Raw genomic sequence first — 18990 nt, 5'->3', positions numbered from 1 at the left:
TCCCTCAGTGCTGGGATTAAAGATGAGTGCCACTACTGTCCAGCTAAAAATCTCCCTTGATAGTTGGTTTCTGTTGGTATGAGATGATCTACCTTGGACTGGGTGGGATTTGGGCAGGTGGAGAGGTGAGGAAGGTGTTCTACAGAGGACGAAGGCCCTGGAGGGGTATGAACAGGAACCTTGGGTTTCTTTATCCATCTCCACAGTCTTAGGTGAGGTTTTCCCTCATGTTGAACTTGAAGAAGCCAATTTTCAGACAAATAAAAAGTAACTCAGCTGAGCCAAGTGACACACACCTGGTCTTAGCATTCTGGAGACTGAGGCAGGAGGATTACACGTGAAGTTCAAGGCCACCCTGGGTTACAGACGGAGTGAGATCTTGTCTCAAAACAAACAAACCAAACCTGAGCCTTGGCTGGGCGTAGTGGTTCACACTGGCAGTTCCAACAGTGATACAACACAGTAGGCTGAGGCAGGAGGATCACAAGTTCAAGACCAGCCTGGCTATACAGCAAGTTTGAGGCCAGCCTGCATGGCATGAAACCCCATTTCATCCCCTTACACCTCCCTCCTCTCAAAATACTTGCAAGAACACCTGATGTGGTGCCTTATTCCTGTAATTCTAGCACTTGGAAGGCTGAGGCAGGAGCTTGCTGTGAGTTTGTTTCTGAGCCCGTATAATGAATGAGTTTTGGGCAAGTCTGGGCTATAGATAAAGACTCTCTCTCAAAAACTTCAGGAGCCGGGCGATGGTGGCTCACGCCTTTAATCCCAGCACTCGGGAGGCAGAGGCAGGTGGATCTCTGTGAGTTCGAGACCAGCCTGGTCTACAGAGCTAGTGCCAGGACAGGCTCCAAAGCCACAGAGAAACCCTGTCTCGAAAAACCAAAAAAAAAAAAAAAACAAAAAAACAAAACAAAACAAAAAAAACTTCAGGAGTGGATCAGTGAGCTGGCTTAGCATATAAAGGAACTTGTGCAAGCTTGATGACCTGGGTTCAGTCCCCAGAACCTACTTAAAGGTGGAAGGAGAGAACTGACTCCCCAAAATTGTCCTTTGACTTTCAAATGCATTCTCTGCTGAAAAGCAACCCCCACATCATCATCATCATCATCATCCCACTGCTCATTAATGATAATAATAGTGATAAAAATTAACAAAACAAAAAAAGAGCCAGACAAGGTATCAATCCCTATACTCTCAGCACTTGGGAGGCAGAGGCAAGATCATCACAAGTTTAAGGCCAGCCTGTTCTACATATTGAGTTCGAGCCCAGCCAGACCTACAAGGAGAGACTTTGTCTCAAAACAAACAAAAAGCCCAGAGGCCCTGGTAGAGCACTTAATTAGCATGCACATGGCCCTGAATTCAATTCCCAGCACTGAAAACAACAACAAAATCCACAAGCCAGGTAATCATTCTTTGCCAAAACAAGGAGAGAGCAGATAGAACTCACTGACTGTGTGCTGAGCTCTGAGTTCCCTGAACCCCGTTGTGCTGGACTTAGAAGCCCAACTCTTCCAGGTGGTTTGTTTCTATGGAGCTGACCATTCCGCCACAACTCCTCCCCCCACCCACACATTCCTGCCTCCAAGGATCAGTCTAGGTACCTCTGCCTGGCATCCAAGCCTCAGACTTGGGCTTAGGTCATTCTCAGCTTCTGCTTTTCTGTCCTGCCTTTCCTGTTCACCAGAGTGAAGGTCATCCCTCTGTTGGGTGCTCTGCAGAGGACTCTTGTAGGATTCTGTAGACATATAACAGCACCTTGCTTTGTTTGGGCATGTTGGCATCATCTCCCTGGACCTCTGAGGCACTGTTTGCACAATGACCCTTTCCTACCCTGGTTATCCTAATGACACCCCTGCAAGGAATAGGGGCTGGTCATTAGCAGGGAGCAGGACTATCCTGAAACTGAAGCCACTGACTGAGCTGAGCACATTACAGCCACAACCATCCCTCATTGACACACAGTCCTGTCTGGCTAGGGCTGACACTTGCTCCTTACAGGTGGGTGTTTGAGAACCAGTAGTTTGCTTGATGCATCCAAGGTCATACATCCTGAGGCAGGGGTTGGCTCAGGTGTGCCTTGTCTCAAAGCCCAACCACGCTGTCTGCTTCCCTGTGGCAGGCCCCTCCTCCCATGTCCTCCTATTCTTTACCCAGGGCCGGTCTAGGCTTTTTTTTTAAAAGATTTATTTATTATGTATACAACATTCTGCCTTGATGTATGCCCGCACGCCAGAGGAGGGCACCAGATTTCATTCCAGATGGTTGTGAGCCACCATGTGGTTGCTGGGAATTGAACTCAGGACCTCTGGAAGAGCAGCCAGTGCTCTTAACCTCTGAGCCATCTCTCCAGCCCCGGTCTAGGCTTTGTGATTACTTGGTATTAAACTAATGCTCCAGGGTGGGGTCTGTGTCTTGGGGCTTCTACTGATAGTTTATCCTTAAGAATCTCCTCACCTCCCTGCCTTCCTCCCTGACCAGACCCTGACAAGGACTTCAGCAATATGGTGCCCGCAGAGAAGACCCGAGTGGAGAGCGTGGAGCTGGTGTTGCCTCCTCATGCCAATCATCAGGGCAATACCTTTGGGGGCCAGATCATGGCCTGGATGGAGAACGTGGCCACCATTGCAGCCAGGTGAGACAGCTTCTATTTGTGTCTTCTCTGCTTCTGCCAGAGGTTGTTTCCTTGGCAAGAGAAGCCCTTCCTATGTCTTTGTTGTCCTCTCAGCATCCCCCAAGCCATCCCCCTCTAGGCTAGTTTTTGTAGAGCCCAGCTCAGGCCACCTCTTCTCTGAAGCTAAGTTGGAGATGGTGTCTTAGCAATAGCATCTGAGATGCCTGGCCTGAGAGTGTAAGGCTCGAGGAGCCCAGGGCCTGGATGATCAGGGAGAGCTTCCTGGTGGAGGAGCACCTCACTGGGGCCTCCTGTGACAAGAAGCCTTTTTGGGAAGGGTGGGCCTCAAGGTGTCAGGAGATACAGACACTGAGGCAAAAAAATGCCAAGGGAAGGCGTTTGCTTCAGACAATACTTCCGCTTGCTTCCTTCTGGCCTCGAACTCAGCTTCTTTCTAGCCATACACAGTGGCGAGCATGCTAAGCTGGAAACAGCTTTAGTGCGATGCACGGAACAGAGTCATCCCTGGGTTGGGCCAGAGGACCGTGTCTGTGATCCAGGATGGGTTAGGGGCTAGGGACTGGAGAAGGCCGGTTCAAGCACCCTGATGCAGTACCGACCATTTCTTCTGTCTCCTTCCTATTCTTCCTTCCAGCCGGCTCTGTCATGCACACCCTACACTCAAGGCCATCGAGATGTTCCATTTCCGAGGCCCATCGCAGGTGGGGGACCGTCTGGTGCTCAAGGCCATCGTGAATAATGCCTTCAAGCATAGGTGAGGTGTCACCATGGGTAGGACTGGTTCACCAAGGGTCGAGGGTTCTTCTTGACTCTAGAAACCACCTAAGGCAATCCCTTCCCCAGCAGATGAGGTCTGAATCACTGAGTTGTTCACATGGCCCAACTTTAGCTAGTATTCCCTCTTTTGGAATGTTCTATGCTTCCCATTGTTGTCCAATGACAGTATTGGGGTTCTTCTCTAGGTTTTCCATAGGTGCTCTGTCCCCCACCAGCTGGGAAGTTGCTTTGTGCTGTGTGCCCCATCTCTCTCCTACTTGGCCAGAGGATTGAGCTCTGGGGGTGCACAGGTCACAGGGCCTCTTCTTGCTCATGTTTCCCTGATCCTTTCCTACCCTTGTCCTAAACCAGATATTCTAACATCTCACCTTGGCGTGAGTTCTGATGTCTGTTCTTGCCACAGCTGGCTTTAAGTAAAGGCTATTTTCCGAGAACTTGTGTGCTCATTGAGGATGAGCAATCTGGAGTTGGGCAGCCTGGGTTCAAGTTTGGCTCCACTTCTTATAGGCTGTGTGACTTTGAGCAAGTTATTTAACGTCTCTTTCTTCACATCCCCAGGGTTGGGATTATAAAGTTGGCCTTCAACTCATGTCAATCCTCTGGCCTCAGCATCGCCAATGTTGAGATTACTATCATATGCCAGCATGTCCTGCTTCCTTTGTAATTTCCAAGGGCTTACTTTTTAAGAAATTATATTTACTTATTTACTTAGTGTGTGTGTTTGTGTTTGTGTATGTATGTGTGTGTGATCCCTGAGTGTGCCCACGTGGAAATCAGAGGACAATTTGTGGGAATCAGCTTTCTATTTTTGACTGTGTAGGTCCTGGGATCCAACTCGGGTCATCAGACTTGGCAGCAAATGCCTTTCCTGCTGAGCCCTGTCACCTGCCCTTTGGTGACTTTTGGGTGTCTTTGCTCTGTTGACTTTCTGGGCTGTCAGCCTGAAGCCTGCTGGGCAGGTCCATTCATCAGTGTGTTGCACACACTAGGTTCTCAGTAAGATTACTGAAGAGGACATGTGTGGTTCTGGTCCGTGGAATTTGGGTCCGGTTGCCGGAAGAACTGCAGGAGAGTGTGTATATACTCTGTGTACACCTGCCTGCCTGTGTGTGTACTTGTGTGTGAGTGTGTGATGTGGAAGGGCTTGGCTTGGGGAAGGTCTGTTGAACTTGACCCTATCGTTCACTCGACCTTAGCATGGAGGTGGGTGTGTGTGTGGAGGCTTATCGCCAGGAGGCCGAGACCCAGCGGCGACATATCAACAGTGCCTTCATGACCTTTGTGGTCCTGGACAAAGATGACCAGCCTCAGAAATTGCCCTGGATTCGTCCCCAGCCTGGAGTAAGTGCCCTATCCCCAAGTTCGTCACTTGTCACCCTGTGACAGTCCTGTCTCTGGCTCTTCACTGAAGCACAACCAGATCGGAGCATCCTGGTCTTGACTCAGAGATTCCCCCATGAAGCTGGGCACCTACTCTGCCTGCCAGGACTGGAACACAATGGGGTCTGGCTGATGTTGGGGGATCATGGACCTGAACAGCCCACAGGTCGCAGAGACCCCTGGCTTGGGAACCCTAAGCTGATAGGGTCTCCCCCTTGCCACATTCTTGAACATGTATTTCTGTAAGTTTCAGTTCTTATTTGTGTGATTAGTGTGCTGCAAATTTGTGGCTGTGGGGGACCAACTGGCTACAAAGCCTTGGAGCCCTTGAGAAGTTGTGATGTCTAGCATTATGGGGACAGGGTAGGGGCACATGGACGCCTGGGTTCTGTGTTAGTGAAGACACACACTTTTGGTTTGCTGAGGGCCAGTTGGCTGTCTTTGTGTTTTTGAGTAGGGGTAAGACTATAGAGGAGGTGGGCTCTGAAGCTGGCCTTCTGAGTTCTGACCCCGGCTCTACCCCATACTTCTATGACCCTGGGAACCATTCAACTCACTCACTGGGCCTCAATTTCTTTCTGTGTAAACTGGGAATTGCAGGCTCTAGGCTCAGGAACGTGGAATAGAGAACAGGTGTGGTCTCAAGCAGAGCCCTTGTGAGGGCCTCGTCCCTACCAAGTGTCCAATGAATGTGTCTCTGGGTACCACATCCTCCCATTCTATGCTGGGGAAAACCCAGAGGCCCAGAAGGGGGTCAGGGTGTCGAGGGTCCCTAAAGACTCCACGGAGCTTGGGGGCCTGACACTTTCCCAGTAAGGACGCTTTGACTCCTGCTGCCCTAGTGAGATCTAGGCTTCTCTGTGAACTTCAGGGTCCTCTGGACACAGGGGACAGGGATGGCAGAGCTATGGGCTATCTGGTCATCCCACCTGAACCACACACTTGTCCCTGCTTCCTTCCTAGGAGGGTGAACGGCGATACCGAGAGGCCAGCGCCAGGAAGAAGATCCGCCTGGATAGGTGAGTGGGTCTGGGTAATGGGAGGGACATGGTCCACCGGTGACTCCAGGACAGTCGAGATTCTCCAGGGATTCTCCTGGGTGCAGTACTGGGTTGTCCTCCCCCACCACCTTTATTTTTGTTTGATTTTATTTAGAGATAGGATCTCATACTGTAGCCTAGGCTGGACTGGAACTCACTAAGTGGTTCAGGCTGGTCTTGAACTCTTGGAAGTCCTCTGCCTCTATCTCATAGGCTAGCCCTTTGTGCCGCATACCCTTCTGCCTTCAGTGTTGTTGGATAAAGTGTCTTACTGCTCTTTTATACACCAGGACACTGAGGACAGAGGGTGAGGCCTCTTGTCCTTAGGACACACAGTTGAGTGAGATCTGCTGTTGGTCCAGGCTTGATCTGGGTGATTTTAAATCTTGTTTGGCCTGTCTGATGAAAGGGTCAAATCTCTGCACTTGTGGGGATGAGATAGAGGATTGCCACAAGGCCAACCTGGGCTATATAGGGAGATCTGTCTCAACCAAAACAAATCAACTAGGACAAAACCCAGAAAGGTTTAGAGGACAGACCCAATGGCTCATGACCTGCAACCTGGCATGTCTGTGTCCTCTGTAAAACTGTAGATTGGGGCTGGAGAGATGGCTCAGCAGTTAGAGCACTGGCTTCTCTTCCAGAAGACCCAGATTCAATTCCCAGCACCCATATGGCAGCACACAGCTGTCTGTAACTCCCGTTCCAGGGGATCTGATGCCTTCATACAGACATGCACATGAAACACCAATGTATATGAAATAAAAAATAAATAAACCATTAAAAAGGTTAAAAACAACAATGACAACAACAGCAACGACAAAAGTGTAGATGACGTAGCTGCGTCCAGTGTCTCACACGCTGTATTCTTAAGAAAAATCTACATTTCTGGGACATTTACCATCTGCTAAGCACTGTGTTCCTAGCGAAGCCCCTCAGAGGTAAAGATGACATGGCTACCCTTCCAGAGGAGAGAGTACTGTGGCGTGGGCGGAGGGGAGTCTTGTCCTTTTGTCCTTGCCAGTCCCTGTGAACTGTCTGGGGTGCCAGCTGAACTCCTGTTCTCAGCTGCTGTTTTCTGGGGGTCACCATACCTAGTTGCCCTGCCAGGCAGAGTCTTCAGCCCCACGGGATCCAGCACTGGCTCGGCATTGCAGTAGGCAATGGCATCTGCTAAGAACAGTGAACTCCGAGAGACCCAGGGTGTTCTCTTCCCTCTCAGGAAGTACCTTGTGTCCTGTAAGCAGTCGGAAATGGCCCTGTCTGTCCCCTGGGATCCTAGCAACCAGGTAAAACCCTTTGTTTCTAAGCTTCCAGGTCCCCTTTCCTTTCCTCTGGTTGGAGTGAATTTGGAGGGGAACTCACAGGTCCAGGGCCATGGGAAACCCTTTTCTTCTTCATGAATGCTATTCACAGGCGTGCCCCTGTTTTGCAAGAGGGAGCAGAGGCTCTGGTGTGGCTGCTCAAGGCTGCGTGGAGGGCTTGTGGGAGCCCAGTCCTTTCCCCATACCAGCACAGCCCCATCCAGGGACCCCGGGGGCAGGAGAAGGAAGCATTTATTGGTGGTCTCTTCCAGGTGTACCTGAGCTATTACAACGTGTCGTCTCTGAAGACGCTTATGGCCAAGGACAACTGGGTGCTGTCTGTGGAGTTCGGTGAGGTAACTGATCTATTTGTCACCTTGTTTTCCTCATATGTAAAGGTGTTTAGCCTGTATGTGTGTCTGCGCACCACACGCATGTCTAGGGGAGGTCATAGAGGGTGTCAGATCTCCTGGGATTGGAGTTACAGACTCTAGTGGGCTTAGAAGCTGCCACATGAGTGCTGGGAACTGAACTCGGGTCCTCCGGAAGAGAAGCCAGTGCTCTTAATCTCTGAGTCGTCTCTCCGGCTCTGATTACTGCTTCTTTTTTTTTAATTTTTAAAAATAATTTATTTAACTTTATTTTATGTGCATTGGTATGAAGGTATCAGATCCTCTGGAACTGGAGTTACAGTTGTGAGCTGCCATGTGGGTACTGGGAATTGAACCCAAGTCCTCTGGAAGGACAGCCAGTGCTCTTACCCCACTGAGCCATCTTTCCAGCCCCCGATTACTGCTTTTTTTCAAATGTCTCTGTTCTTTTTTTTTTTTTTTTAAAAGATTTATTTATGTTCTGCCTGTGTGTGTCCCTGCAGGCCAGAAGTTGGCACCAGATTTTATTACAGGTGGTTGTGAGCCACTATGTGGTTGCTGGGAATTGAACTCAGGACCTCTGGAAGAACAATCAGTTCTCTTAACTGCTGAGCCATCTCTCCAGCCCCTGATTACTGCTTCTTAAAGAAATATTTTCAGCTGTGCAGTGGTGGTGCACGTCTTTAATCCCAGCACTTGGGAGGCAGAGGCAGGTGGATCTCTGTGAGTTCAAGGCCAGCCTGGTCCACAAGAGCTAGTTCCAATTTTCTTCTGTCTGCACTGAGCTCTGTCAGAGGTCCATTCTCACGGGGCTGTGACTAAGTCTCAGAGACAGTCAAGCACTTCAGACAGTGCTTCAGTGGCAGTCCTGACCTTGGGAGCAGTTGTCTCCCAGCAGCCTAGTCTGGGGGCCTGGCGCAGGAATGAGGCCACCCTCTGTGCTGCACAGGTCCACCTGTATACCCTGGAGGAGGAGTTCCTGTCATTTCATTTGGAGATGGTGGTACACGTGGACGCTGCCCAAGTCTTTACACTGCTCTCGGACCTGCGCCGGAGGCCGGAGTGGGACAAACATTACCGGTGAGAGGAAGTGGGGGTGTTGCCTGCTGATGATGCTAAGCCTCCCCCATGATGCTTTGCTCTGCTGACCTTCTGTAGGGATGGATCTGGCCATAGGATATAGTTATGTGCAGGGTGGCAGTAAAAGCCATGGGCATGTTGAGGTCCTAGGGAGGTGACTGAGCCTGGAATTGGATGTGGAGGCCTGAGTTTATCTGTTCTAAATGGCTGTGCGACATTAGTCAGGTCATTTCTTTTCTGAGCCTCTGTTTCCCCCCTCTTCTTAAGTTTTATTTATTCATTTTATGTTTTTGTATTTTGAGACAAGGTTTCTCTGTGTAACCCTGGCTGTCCTGGAACTCACTCTGTAGACCAGGTTGGTCTCAAACTCAGAGATCCACCTGCCTCTGCCCCCTGAGTGCTGGAATTAAAGGTATGCACCACTAAGGCCCAGTGTGTGTGGCTATTTTGCCTGCATGTTGTCTGTGCACCACATGTGTGTCTGGTGTCCATGGAATCTAGAAGAAAGCATTGGATTCTCTGGGACTGGACTTACAGATGGTTGTAAGCTACTGTGTGGGTGCTGGGACTCTATCCCAGGGCCTCTGGAAAAGCAGCAGTGCTCTTGGCCACTGAGTCTTCTCCCCAGCACTTATGTTTTTAACAATGGCATTTGTGTATTTGTGTGTGTGTGTGTATGTGTGTGTGTGTGTGTGTGTAGGTCAGTGGATAACTTGTGGGTCCCAGGGATTGAACTCAGATCAGCAGACTTGTAGTAGGAGCTGCGGGGCTGCATTCTGCCACCCAGCTCCTGCCACCGGCTAGCTTTACCCGAAATAACAACACACAAACTGTATTCTTTTAAACACTGCTTGGCCCATTATATCTAGCCTCTTCTTGGCTAACTCTCGCACCTGGACTAGCCCATTTCTAATAATGTGTGTAGCACCCCAAGGTGCACTTATCGGGAAGATTCTAGCCTACGTCTATCCTGGATCAGAGCTGAATCTCGTCTGCCCGGGAGAGGGGAGCATGGTCTCTGAGCTCACTTCCTCTTCCTCCGAGCATTCTGTCTGTTTACAACTCCCACCTATCTTTTAACCTATGAGGGCCAAGCAGTTTCTTTATTTTTTAACCAATGACCTTCCTCCATCACAGACTTGTTGGCAAAACTCCTTCCCACTGAGCCAACTTGTGGGGTTGGGAAAGTTAATGTTTAAGGTGGTGTTTATTCAAGATCCTCGAAGTCATCTTCAGTTCTGCCAGTGCCATGGCTCACTCGGAGCCTGCACTGCAAGTGCTTCCCTAGGAGACTGGATGGACTTGGGGACTCAGTGAGCAGCTTATTGCCAGCTGACTGTTTATGAGTGGCCTGCTCCTTCCTCCTTCCTCCTGAGTCTGTCCTCAGCAGAGCGCTCGCTCATAGCCATGCACACCTGGGCTTTCCGTCTAAGCTCTCCTCGCAGCCCTGGTTGTGCTGGACTGGGGAGATGGCTCACGAGCAGCACATGAGAACTTGTATTTGAACCCCAGGAGCCATGCGAAGCTGGGCATATGACTCATATTTGCAATCCCAGTGCTCCTTGAGATGGGAGACAGAGACAGGAGACTGATTCCTTGGAACTTCTAGGGCCAATTAGCCAGGCACACACAGGTGAATAGCAATGACCAATACTTGAGGTTGGTGATGTCTACAATGCATCATTAAGGGAATACCTGCACTCACAAACACTCATATTTATGTGTGCACACGTACATGCATGCACACACAGAGAAAGAGCAAGAGATAGAAGAGAAAAGGAGAGAGGGGGCGAGAATGAACTGTGTCGCTTTAAAACGCTGTGCCCAGGGAAGCCGGCCTGCCGGTGGCGTGCTCTGGAAAGCTGAGAGGTGACTGGTGGTGGGTGGTGTCTAGGCAGAGGAACTGCAAAAGATGGGCGGGTATGGACCCAATGAAGCATCACTGAGGATGTGAGTGACCCAAGGTAAAAAGATCCCCCAGCACGCTTCTCTAGCCCTGCACAGCCAGCCTGTCCCCAAGCCGGTGCTGTGTGCCTATGTGTCTGCGTGTGTCTATATATATTTGTGTATGTCTCTGTATATGCATACATATGTGTCCAGGCAGCAAGATGTCTCTGTCAGTTCTAGAGTTTTGGAAGTTGCTTACAATGCACTTCCTGTTAACTTAGGTAATATTATATCCTTTTAGGGTCTTTGATAGTTGAAGAATAAATAGTTATAATTACAGTTTTCCTTAGTTATGATAAAAGATAAAATAATATAAATATTGTAACTCTAATTCTTGCTTGATATCTGTTTTGTTTTATGTAATTTTACTATGTTAAAGTTAAAAACTTCCTTTTTATTTAGACAGAAAAGGTGAGGTAATATGGGATTCCCCTCTGTATGCTGTGAATGCTTTATTACCATTGGTTAATAAAGAAGCTTCTTTGGGCCTATGGCAGGGCAGAATAAAGTCAGGTGGGAAATCCAAACAGAGATATAGAGAGAAAGCAGGAAGAGTCAAGGAGATGCTGTGTAGCTGTGGAAGGAAAAAAAAATGCCATTCGCCACTCAGAACCTTGCTGTTAGGCCACAATCTTGTGGTGATGCACAGATCAATAGAGATGGGTTAATTAAAGATGTAAGAGCTAGCTAGAAATATGCCTAAGCTATTGGTCAAACAGTGTTGCAGTTAATACAGTTTCTGGGTGATTATTCGGGTCTGAGCCATAGGGAAATGAAAGAACAGTCTCTGTCAACCCATATGCATGTACCTGTACATCTGCTCTGTTGTGTAGGAGTTTGTGTCTGCTGTGTGCATGTGTGTATGTGCATGGGCACTTGCATATACTCAGGCACGCATGCATCCTGGAGGCCCTCTCCCATTCCCCTGGCTCTGCTGAGCTGTGCAGCGGTGAAGAACGCACTCCAGGACTGCTCAGAAGGCTGTAATCTGCAGGGTCCTGGCAGAGCTGTTCTCCCATTGAGAGCGGCGGGCGGTGGCTCCCAGGTCCTGACTCCAGCCTCCCAACAGGAGTGTGGAGCTGGTGCAGCAGGTAGATGAGGATGATGCCATCTACCACGTCGTCAGCCCTGCCTTGAGCAGCAATACCAAGCCCCAAGACTTTGTGATCCTGGCCTCTAGGCGGAAGCCTTGCGACACCGGGTGAGTGCCTCCATTCTGAGGGGTGCAGTAGGGCTGGGGAGGCCTCACCTCCCTCTTCAGGAGGAGCAGCAACTTGGAGTCAGAGCTCCGCTGCCCACTGGTGGTTGAAGTCAGACCCCCACCGGGTGTTTGTAGGCTGCTCGTGGAGTTCACCATGACAGCCAGGGCCTATACTGCTCCTGTAAGCAAGGCGGTTCCTGGTGCTTGTGACTGAGGCTACCATAGTTAAGGCCACAGACATGGCTATCCCTTGGCCTGTGCCCCCTGGGAGCTTGTGACTGGCACCTGCAGCATGGGTGCAGCCAGGATAGATGGCATCTCTTTTCTGGAGACAAGGACCCACACAGATCCATGGTGACATGTGAGGCCTGAACCTGGTGCTGCTAACTCAGATGCCCCATCTCTACAGCTGGCCCTGAGCAAGACACTGGCTCTGAGGGACTAAATCCATGCCTGGGAACAGGACAGGGTCCCCACCTTTTCCTGTGGATGATCTCTGACTCCTCACTCTGACTCCCCTCCAGGGACCCTTATGTCATCGCACTGAGGTCGGTCACACTGCCCACCCATTGTGAGACACCGGAATATCAGCGTGGGGAGACTCTCTGCTCAGGCTTCTGTCTGTGGCGGGAGGGGGACCAGTTGACTAAGGTGAGGCCAGGTGTCATTTCTACTCTTTCACCTATGGGTGAATCGAACTCTATGCTGTTGGGCTGGGACCCTTCCAGACCCGGACCCCTGCAACCTCCCAGTTTTACCAACCTGGAAAAGTCAGAGCATCAGAGACAAAAGAGACTTCATGGAGATTTAATCAATGTAGTCAGTGAGCGGCCGCCGCTGGGGCTTAGAAAAAGCTCTGGTCGTGGTCTACAGAAAGCCCTGATCTGATTGAAAATTCTGTCTCATTATTTATTTACTGTGTCCCCCTTCTTGTCTGGGAGGGATTTATGTGGCTCCGAGGGCCTATAAAACCCAGCAGGGTAGCCAGTGTTGATTGAAAAGGTAGGGAGGAGGTGGGGTGGGAATGCTGCATCCTGCCCCCAGCTTGCAGCCCCTTGCAGCCCTAGATCGACTCTGTGCCTTGCCCAGCGGCTGAGTCGGCCAGCATTGCAAAGGACTATACAAAGCTGGTCCAAGGCTTATGCCTATCCTCTTTCTGTGATGTCAAGTGGATTCAGTGATAGGCTTTGGAGACTCAATTCCTGTTCCCTGGGGCTGCCTGGCCAATAGGGAGGTGCACAATGATCTTATCATATGCTGTGATAGGATAGCCAGGATACCCCAAGTGCCTAGGTAACCTCTCAAAGGAGGCCATGTCTGCCAGTCGGGTTTTCTAACTGAGCTCCAAGGCTCAGGGTTGTACCTGTTGCCTTCCCAGAATGCAGGCGGGACTGACTCCCCACCTGCCTACTGCTCAGAAGTCCCTGAGTCTCCCCATTCTGCTTCCCTGACTTGGCTTTTCACCCTGCAGGTTTCTTACTATAACCAGGCCACCCCCGGACTTCTCAACTACGTGACCACCAATGTGGCCGGCCTGTCCATGGCGTTCTACAATACGTTCAAGGCTTGTGAGAGTTTCCTATTGGACAACCGGAATGACCTGGCCCCCAGCCTCCAGACCCTCTAGGCACTACCCCACCCTGCCCCAGGTCTTACACAGTGCGTGGAGCAAAGCAGAGGCATTTATTCACCCTGACTCCCCAGGGAAGCCTTCCACATTAGATGGTCCAGTCCTACTGGGTGGTCAGTTCCTGCTCACATCTGCCAGCAAGTCTTCTCGGTACTCCTGGGGTATCCTGTAATAGACTCGGGTCCTGTCCATGGCCCTGGCCACCCACAACCCAGCCCAAACGTCTGCATAGTTGTTTCCAGCCATGCTGTGGTACACCGTGACCGTGGCTCGAGGGGAGGCTGCCAGCAGCCTGGCCACAGCTTTGGCCGAACTCCGGCCCAGTGGCCCAGCCTGCAGCTGGAAGGACACAGGTTGCCAGAGTCCCTGACATAGCTCCAGCATATCTGTGACCATCTGCTCCTGATAGCCGCTGCCCAGCACCTCTTCAGGCCAGCCTGGTGCCACGGTCACATGAGGAAAAACTTCAGCCACGGCTGTAAGCAGTTCTCTGCCGGCCATATGACCAGGGACCACAAAATTACCATGTGAGATTGTAGCCCCCACCCACATGGGCCAGGGCAGATGGCCAAGGGTGGAGAGGCGTGCCAGTGTGGCCAGGGAGGGCCGGAGAGCTGTGGGTTCCACGATGTTCACATGGACGCCCCAGGACCCGGGGTGAGCAGCCAGCTGCAGCAGACAGGACTCTAATGTCAGAACAGGACCACCTCGGGTACGCAGGACGGGCACAGGGGTCCCAGCTTCAGGTTCCTGGAGGCCCACATCCAGCAGGATCATGCCTTCTCTGTCTGGAAGAGGCAACAGTGTTTGGAGTACCTGTCATTATGGGATGTCATTCCCTCTTGTTAAAGGGGCAGTGGAGGTCATGGGAGCAGACAAGGAGGAACTGGTGCCAGCCATTCTTGAATCTGACGTTCCAGACTCCAAATGCTGTGACTGGTGACTCTCAGGCAGACATGACAAATGGCTGGCTCGGTTCTTGGCCTTCCTAGTGACTCAGACCTGGGTCACCACCCCCTCTTCTAGTCACAGTAAGGCTGGGGATGCAAGGCTGCTGGCCTAAGGTCAGGAGTTCCTGCTCTTGACAATGTTCCTCCCACTCTGTATCCAGCACAGGGCTTATCATGTTGCCATGGTAGCAGAGAACCAAGTTACTCACCCAAGCAAACGACAGACCTGTGGGTTAGCCAGGAGCTTTGGGACTGCAGGCAGACTCACCAGGGGCAGTAATGGCCGCTGTCCTCCCGCTGCCATTCACTTCTAGATCCAGCCACTCTACCTCCAGGCCATCACCCCTGGGCTGCTGGAGAAGAGGGATCAGGCTGCCACCCGTGTAGTAGGTTCGCTTCCGGGTGCTGTTCACTGTGGGAACCAAAATTGCCAAGGTGAAAAGACCACTACCCATGGTTACGCCCTGGCTCTCCTGTGTCCAAATCCTTGTAGCCGTCAGTTCCCTCTTGGATAGATGTGAAGTCCTTGTTTCAAGGTTTGGTAACCAGCAAGCAGAGTTTGCTGGGCCAGCAACCAAATGGAGCTAGAGCTGGAGGACCCCAAAGCTGGTTTCCTCCCCTTTCTGGACACGGTTCCCTCAATAGGAGTGGGACCTGATGTGACCCCTTGGGATGGCTTAAGTGTGGGTGCTCCTAAACTCAGGGTCAGAAGTACAAGGGGTTTGCCTGGTGGCATCTGGCTCATGGATGAGTGGGCACAGAAGGCGGCTGTGGAAACATGGGGAGGGGGTTAAGTTGGCTAGGGTCTGATCAAGCTGCTTTTCTATAACTCCTTGTAGTCTCGACTTCAATTTCTCTCTCTATCAACCAGACTCCTGCTTTGTGGATAGGTGAAGCTTGGATAGCGTACTGTCCCAGGGGCAGAAGACAGGTTCTCAGAATGGTTCCTGTCTCCTGTTCCACCCAGAATTTTCCCCACCTAGACCTCCCTACCTTTGCTCCCATGCCCAGCCAAGGCTGCCCTGAGCAGAACCCAGCCTCCACCTCCCCTTCTAGGCCCCCTTCTTACAGGCCAGCTGCTTGAACTGCGACAGGACAGGCTCAAAGAGGTCATAGTAGATTTGGTGGGTGGCGCTGTTGTCCCGGATGAAGAGGAGATCATCTACCGACACGGGGTCCGAGGCACCCTGCCACAGTGTCAGGCTGTACCTGGGACCAGAGAGCTGACTCAGTGCCCCTCTGGACTCTACTCCTATGCTCAGAACAGAATGCCAGCTGAGCCCAGGAGTGGAACATGTGCCCTCCAGCTTCCTGCTAGCCTCTTCTCTTGGGTACCATCCCTTCCAGGGGATGACGGAAAGCAGGAGTTCAGGGGATGGGAGGATGTGCCCACTCGGGATGTCTATTTCTGAGTTACCCAACAATGGAAGCAGTGAACGGCTTGTCACCAGGGAAGTGTAAGCCAGAGGCAGGGCGTTCATTATAGGAGGTGGCTAGGCCACCGGGGCAGGACAAGATGATCTTCAGAACCCCTCCTGCCATGTTCATCAGTCAGAACCCCTCCTGCTGTGTCATCTTAGATCAGAGCCCAGGATAGATCAGAGGGAGCTTTACCTCTCAGATTGGGCCAGGAGCCAGCTGAAGTGGGGCCAAGCAGCCCGTGCCATGAAAGCCCGAACAGGGAAGGTGATCCTCTGAGGCAGCGCCCCCACCAGCTCCTGCATCTTCTCTACCATGGCTTTGGTGTAGGTGCTGTTTGGCAGCTGAGGCACATACAGAGTAGTAAAGCCAGGAGAGATGGTGACCTCGGGATACTTCTCCTGGACCAGCGCCAGGAACCTGCAGAGAACAGAGAGATCCAGCTTTGCAGATGACTCTGGTCCATTTTTGTAGGTTCTTGTCGCAGGGACTTGGGGCAGCCAGGCCTGTTGAGTCTGTGCTCGGAGGCTGGCAACACAGCTCTAAAGAACAGCAGGGGTTTGCACGTCCTGCTGATGTGACCACCCTGTGCAGCACGGGAGGTCTGGGCTCAGGGCCCTACTCTGTGTCTGGCGGTTACTTCAGGCAGGGCCTGTCAAATGTCCCCATATGGATGGAGGGGGCTGAGTGAGATTTGTGAGGTGTGCGGATCTGTAAGTTGCCAGCTGACTTTGAGTTTTCAGAGTTTCAGATTCCTAATTATTACTTTTTTTTTTTTTATGTGCACCGAGCATGATAGCACATGCCTGTAATCTCGGCACTTGGGAGGTGGTGGTATTAGGATCAGGACTTCCTTCATCCCCAGGTACATAGAGAGTGCAGGGCTAGCCTGGACTATATGAAACAGTCTCAAAGCAATACATCAAAAAGAATGATTTGAATCTTATTCTGATGCAGAGTTTATTAGGAAAGTAATGTCACCTATGGCCCAGCCTCCAGAGTACCCTGAGGAGAGAAGCCTTGTTTGTCTCAGGACCTAGACTACATTTTAAAAAATTATTTTCTTCAAGTATATCTCAATTTAAGAATCACAAAAATATTGGGTGGGTGGCTGGGCAGACGGAGGGAGAGATGCCTGCAGACCACAGAGCTTGGGGAGGGAAAGACCTGCAGGAACCCTTGCTCTGTCATTTTGTAGACTTAGGCCATTTAACCTACTGAAGATAGTTTGTGTACTTACAAAATGAAGATGACTAGTTGCTACCTCATTCTCCTAAGAGTTTGGCTGTATTCTGCAAGTAAATGCTTGAAACGGTGCCTGGGGCACAATAAACATGCAACAGCGTGCTTCTGTCATTGTGAATTTTCACATCTGAAAAGTGGGGAGAAAGATACTCCTAGCCAGTCATGGGCTGGATTTTCTAGAGGGCTGGGGAGGGAGCCATCTCTTTATAACTTCTAGCAGGCCATGTCCTGTGCACGTCACTGGGGAGGTAGAAAAGACATAGTCGTCTGCTCCCCAAGAGTCCACAGTGAAGCAGGGGTGACCAGCGTGTAAGCCAACAGAAGCAGTCCAATGAAATCAGGGCTGGGGGGTCCAGGGGAAGTTCTTCAGGAGCCTGGGGTGCTGGGGATACTTCTGAAGGTGGCAGAGACTCACTAGAGAAAGGAGGAAGGCTAAGCGTGCTGGTGCACACCAGATATAGCAGCAGTGGAGATGGGAGGACGGTCAAGGTCAGCTTGAACTGTGTGCAGAGTCCAAGGCTGTTCAGGGCTACGTGAGAACTTGTCTCATCCTCTCCCTGCCACAAAAAAGGTAAGGAAAGCAAAACGAAACGCAAGAAACAAACAAACAAAAGAACCAGGCCCAGTGGCCTGTAACTGTAATCCTGGTACCAGTAGACAAAGACAACAGGAGCCCCACAAGTATGAGGTAACCTGGCCCATATAACGGGTTCCAGGCCAGCAAGGACTACATAGAGAGATTGTGTCTTAAAAACCCACAAAGGGGCAGGCATCCCAGGCAAGAGGGAACAGAGCATGCACATGCTCAGAGGTGGCTGGCAAGATGGTGCTTGCCACCAAGACTGATGACCCGAGTTCAAACCCCAGCAGCCATATGCTAGAAGGTTAGCCTCTGACTTTCACGTTGCACCATGGCCTACAGGCACGAGCATGTGTGTGCACACACACACACACACACACCAAAGAAAAAGGCTCAGAGCTGTGGTCTCATGACGAGACTCACATACACACACACATAGGAAAAGGCTCAGAGCTGTGGTCTCACGGCGGGACTGACACATGCAACAACGGTCCTCCTGGCTCCCTTTCATGCTCCATGCTGACAGAAGAGGGTGGATCCAGCTGGGCAGAGGGTGAGCACTCACTGTGTAGCATTGATCTCAATCGAGATGGGCACATTGGGGCCCCTCAGAATGTCAGCATTGATCCACACCGGTCTCCGAATCTTGCCAGCCTCGGTCATCTGCCCGAGGAGGTCCAGGGAGGGGCCCACAGCCTTGAGGCTCTTGAAGTCCAGTTTGATGCCTGCAGGAAAGGGGCGGGGGCTGGGGAACTGGAAGTTGACTTGCTGGGTAGGAAGAGCTGGTAAGGGTGGGGCAGGTAAGGGTGGGGCAGGTCTTGGGAGAGAGTGGGAAGGTGGGGAGCAGATAGTGTTGGGGTGCAGGGACAACTTTTAGGCAAGGGAAGCCAACACTTGAGAAGAAGGGATCCCTTCTTAATCCCAGGTAGGTAGAAGCAAAAGCCTGGGTGGTTCAGGGAGTTTCAGGCATGAAAAAGGGACAGGGCAGATCTGAGACCTGAACCCCAACAGCCTGTGAGGAGTCCACTAGGAAGAGACATCCAAGTAGAGAGGTTAGCTAGATAGAAAAAGGACCCAGTGTGAACGAGTGCCCATCTTAACTGTGGAGACAGAGATGAGACCTCCAAGTTAGAGAAGCTGAAAGCCAAGCCAGGACAAGGGCAGCCACGGAGGGTGAAAGCAGAGAAGTCACAGGTGTGTGTGGCAGTTAGATGAGGCTGTCTGAGGAAGATAGTCTGTGGGAGAAATGGTGTGGATGTGACTGGAGTTAGAGTCAGCAGGTGCAGCTGCCGAGTGGATGAGGGGGATGAGGGGATGAGGGAGATGAGGGATTGAGGGGGATGAGGGAGATGAAGGGGATGAGGGAATGAGGGAGAGGAGGGATTGAGGGGGATGAGGGAGAGGAGGGATTGAGGGGGATGAGGG

The 18990-nt window shown here is 51.3% G+C and overlaps 2 protein-coding genes across 4 annotated transcripts in view; one reads left to right on the top strand and one right to left on the bottom strand.

Annotated features, from left to right (window-relative positions):
* Positions 1–13537, top strand: part of Acot11 (acyl-CoA thioesterase 11) — a 49816-nt gene extending 36279 nt beyond the window's left edge. For all 3 annotated transcript variants that reach the window (XM_013348559.2, XM_026782050.1, XM_005353507.2), the window contains exons 7-16: positions 2488–2641; positions 3276–3395; positions 4615–4759; positions 5762–5817; positions 7061–7127; positions 7415–7498; positions 8463–8593; positions 11610–11741; positions 12266–12392; positions 13213–13537. In XM_013348559.2, coding sequence (XP_013204013.1) covers positions 2488–2641; positions 3276–3395; positions 4615–4759; positions 5762–5817; positions 7061–7127; positions 7415–7498; positions 8463–8593; positions 11610–11741; positions 12266–12392; positions 13213–13368 — 1172 coding nt within the window. In that variant the 3' untranslated portion in view covers positions 13369–13537. The remainder of the gene's footprint in view (positions 1–2487; positions 2642–3275; positions 3396–4614; positions 4760–5761; positions 5818–7060; positions 7128–7414; positions 7499–8462; positions 8594–11609; positions 11742–12265; positions 12393–13212) is intronic.
* Positions 13429–18990, bottom strand: part of Fam151a (family with sequence similarity 151 member A) — a 12503-nt gene continuing 6941 nt past the window's right edge. Inside the window, 5 exon segments of the mRNA XM_026782291.1 lie at positions 13429–14159; positions 14590–14733; positions 15391–15530; positions 15936–16160; positions 18131–18290. Coding sequence (XP_026638092.1) covers positions 13429–14159; positions 14590–14733; positions 15391–15530; positions 15936–16160; positions 18131–18290 — 1400 coding nt within the window.

The sequence above is a fragment of the Microtus ochrogaster genome, chromosome 10, assembly GCF_000317375.1.
Source record: "Microtus ochrogaster isolate Prairie Vole_2 chromosome 10, MicOch1.0, whole genome shotgun sequence".
Classification (NCBI taxonomy): domain Eukaryota; kingdom Metazoa; phylum Chordata; class Mammalia; order Rodentia; family Cricetidae; genus Microtus; species Microtus ochrogaster.
Note: the sequence above shows the minus strand (reverse complement) of the source record. Positions and strands in the feature narration are given on the sequence as shown.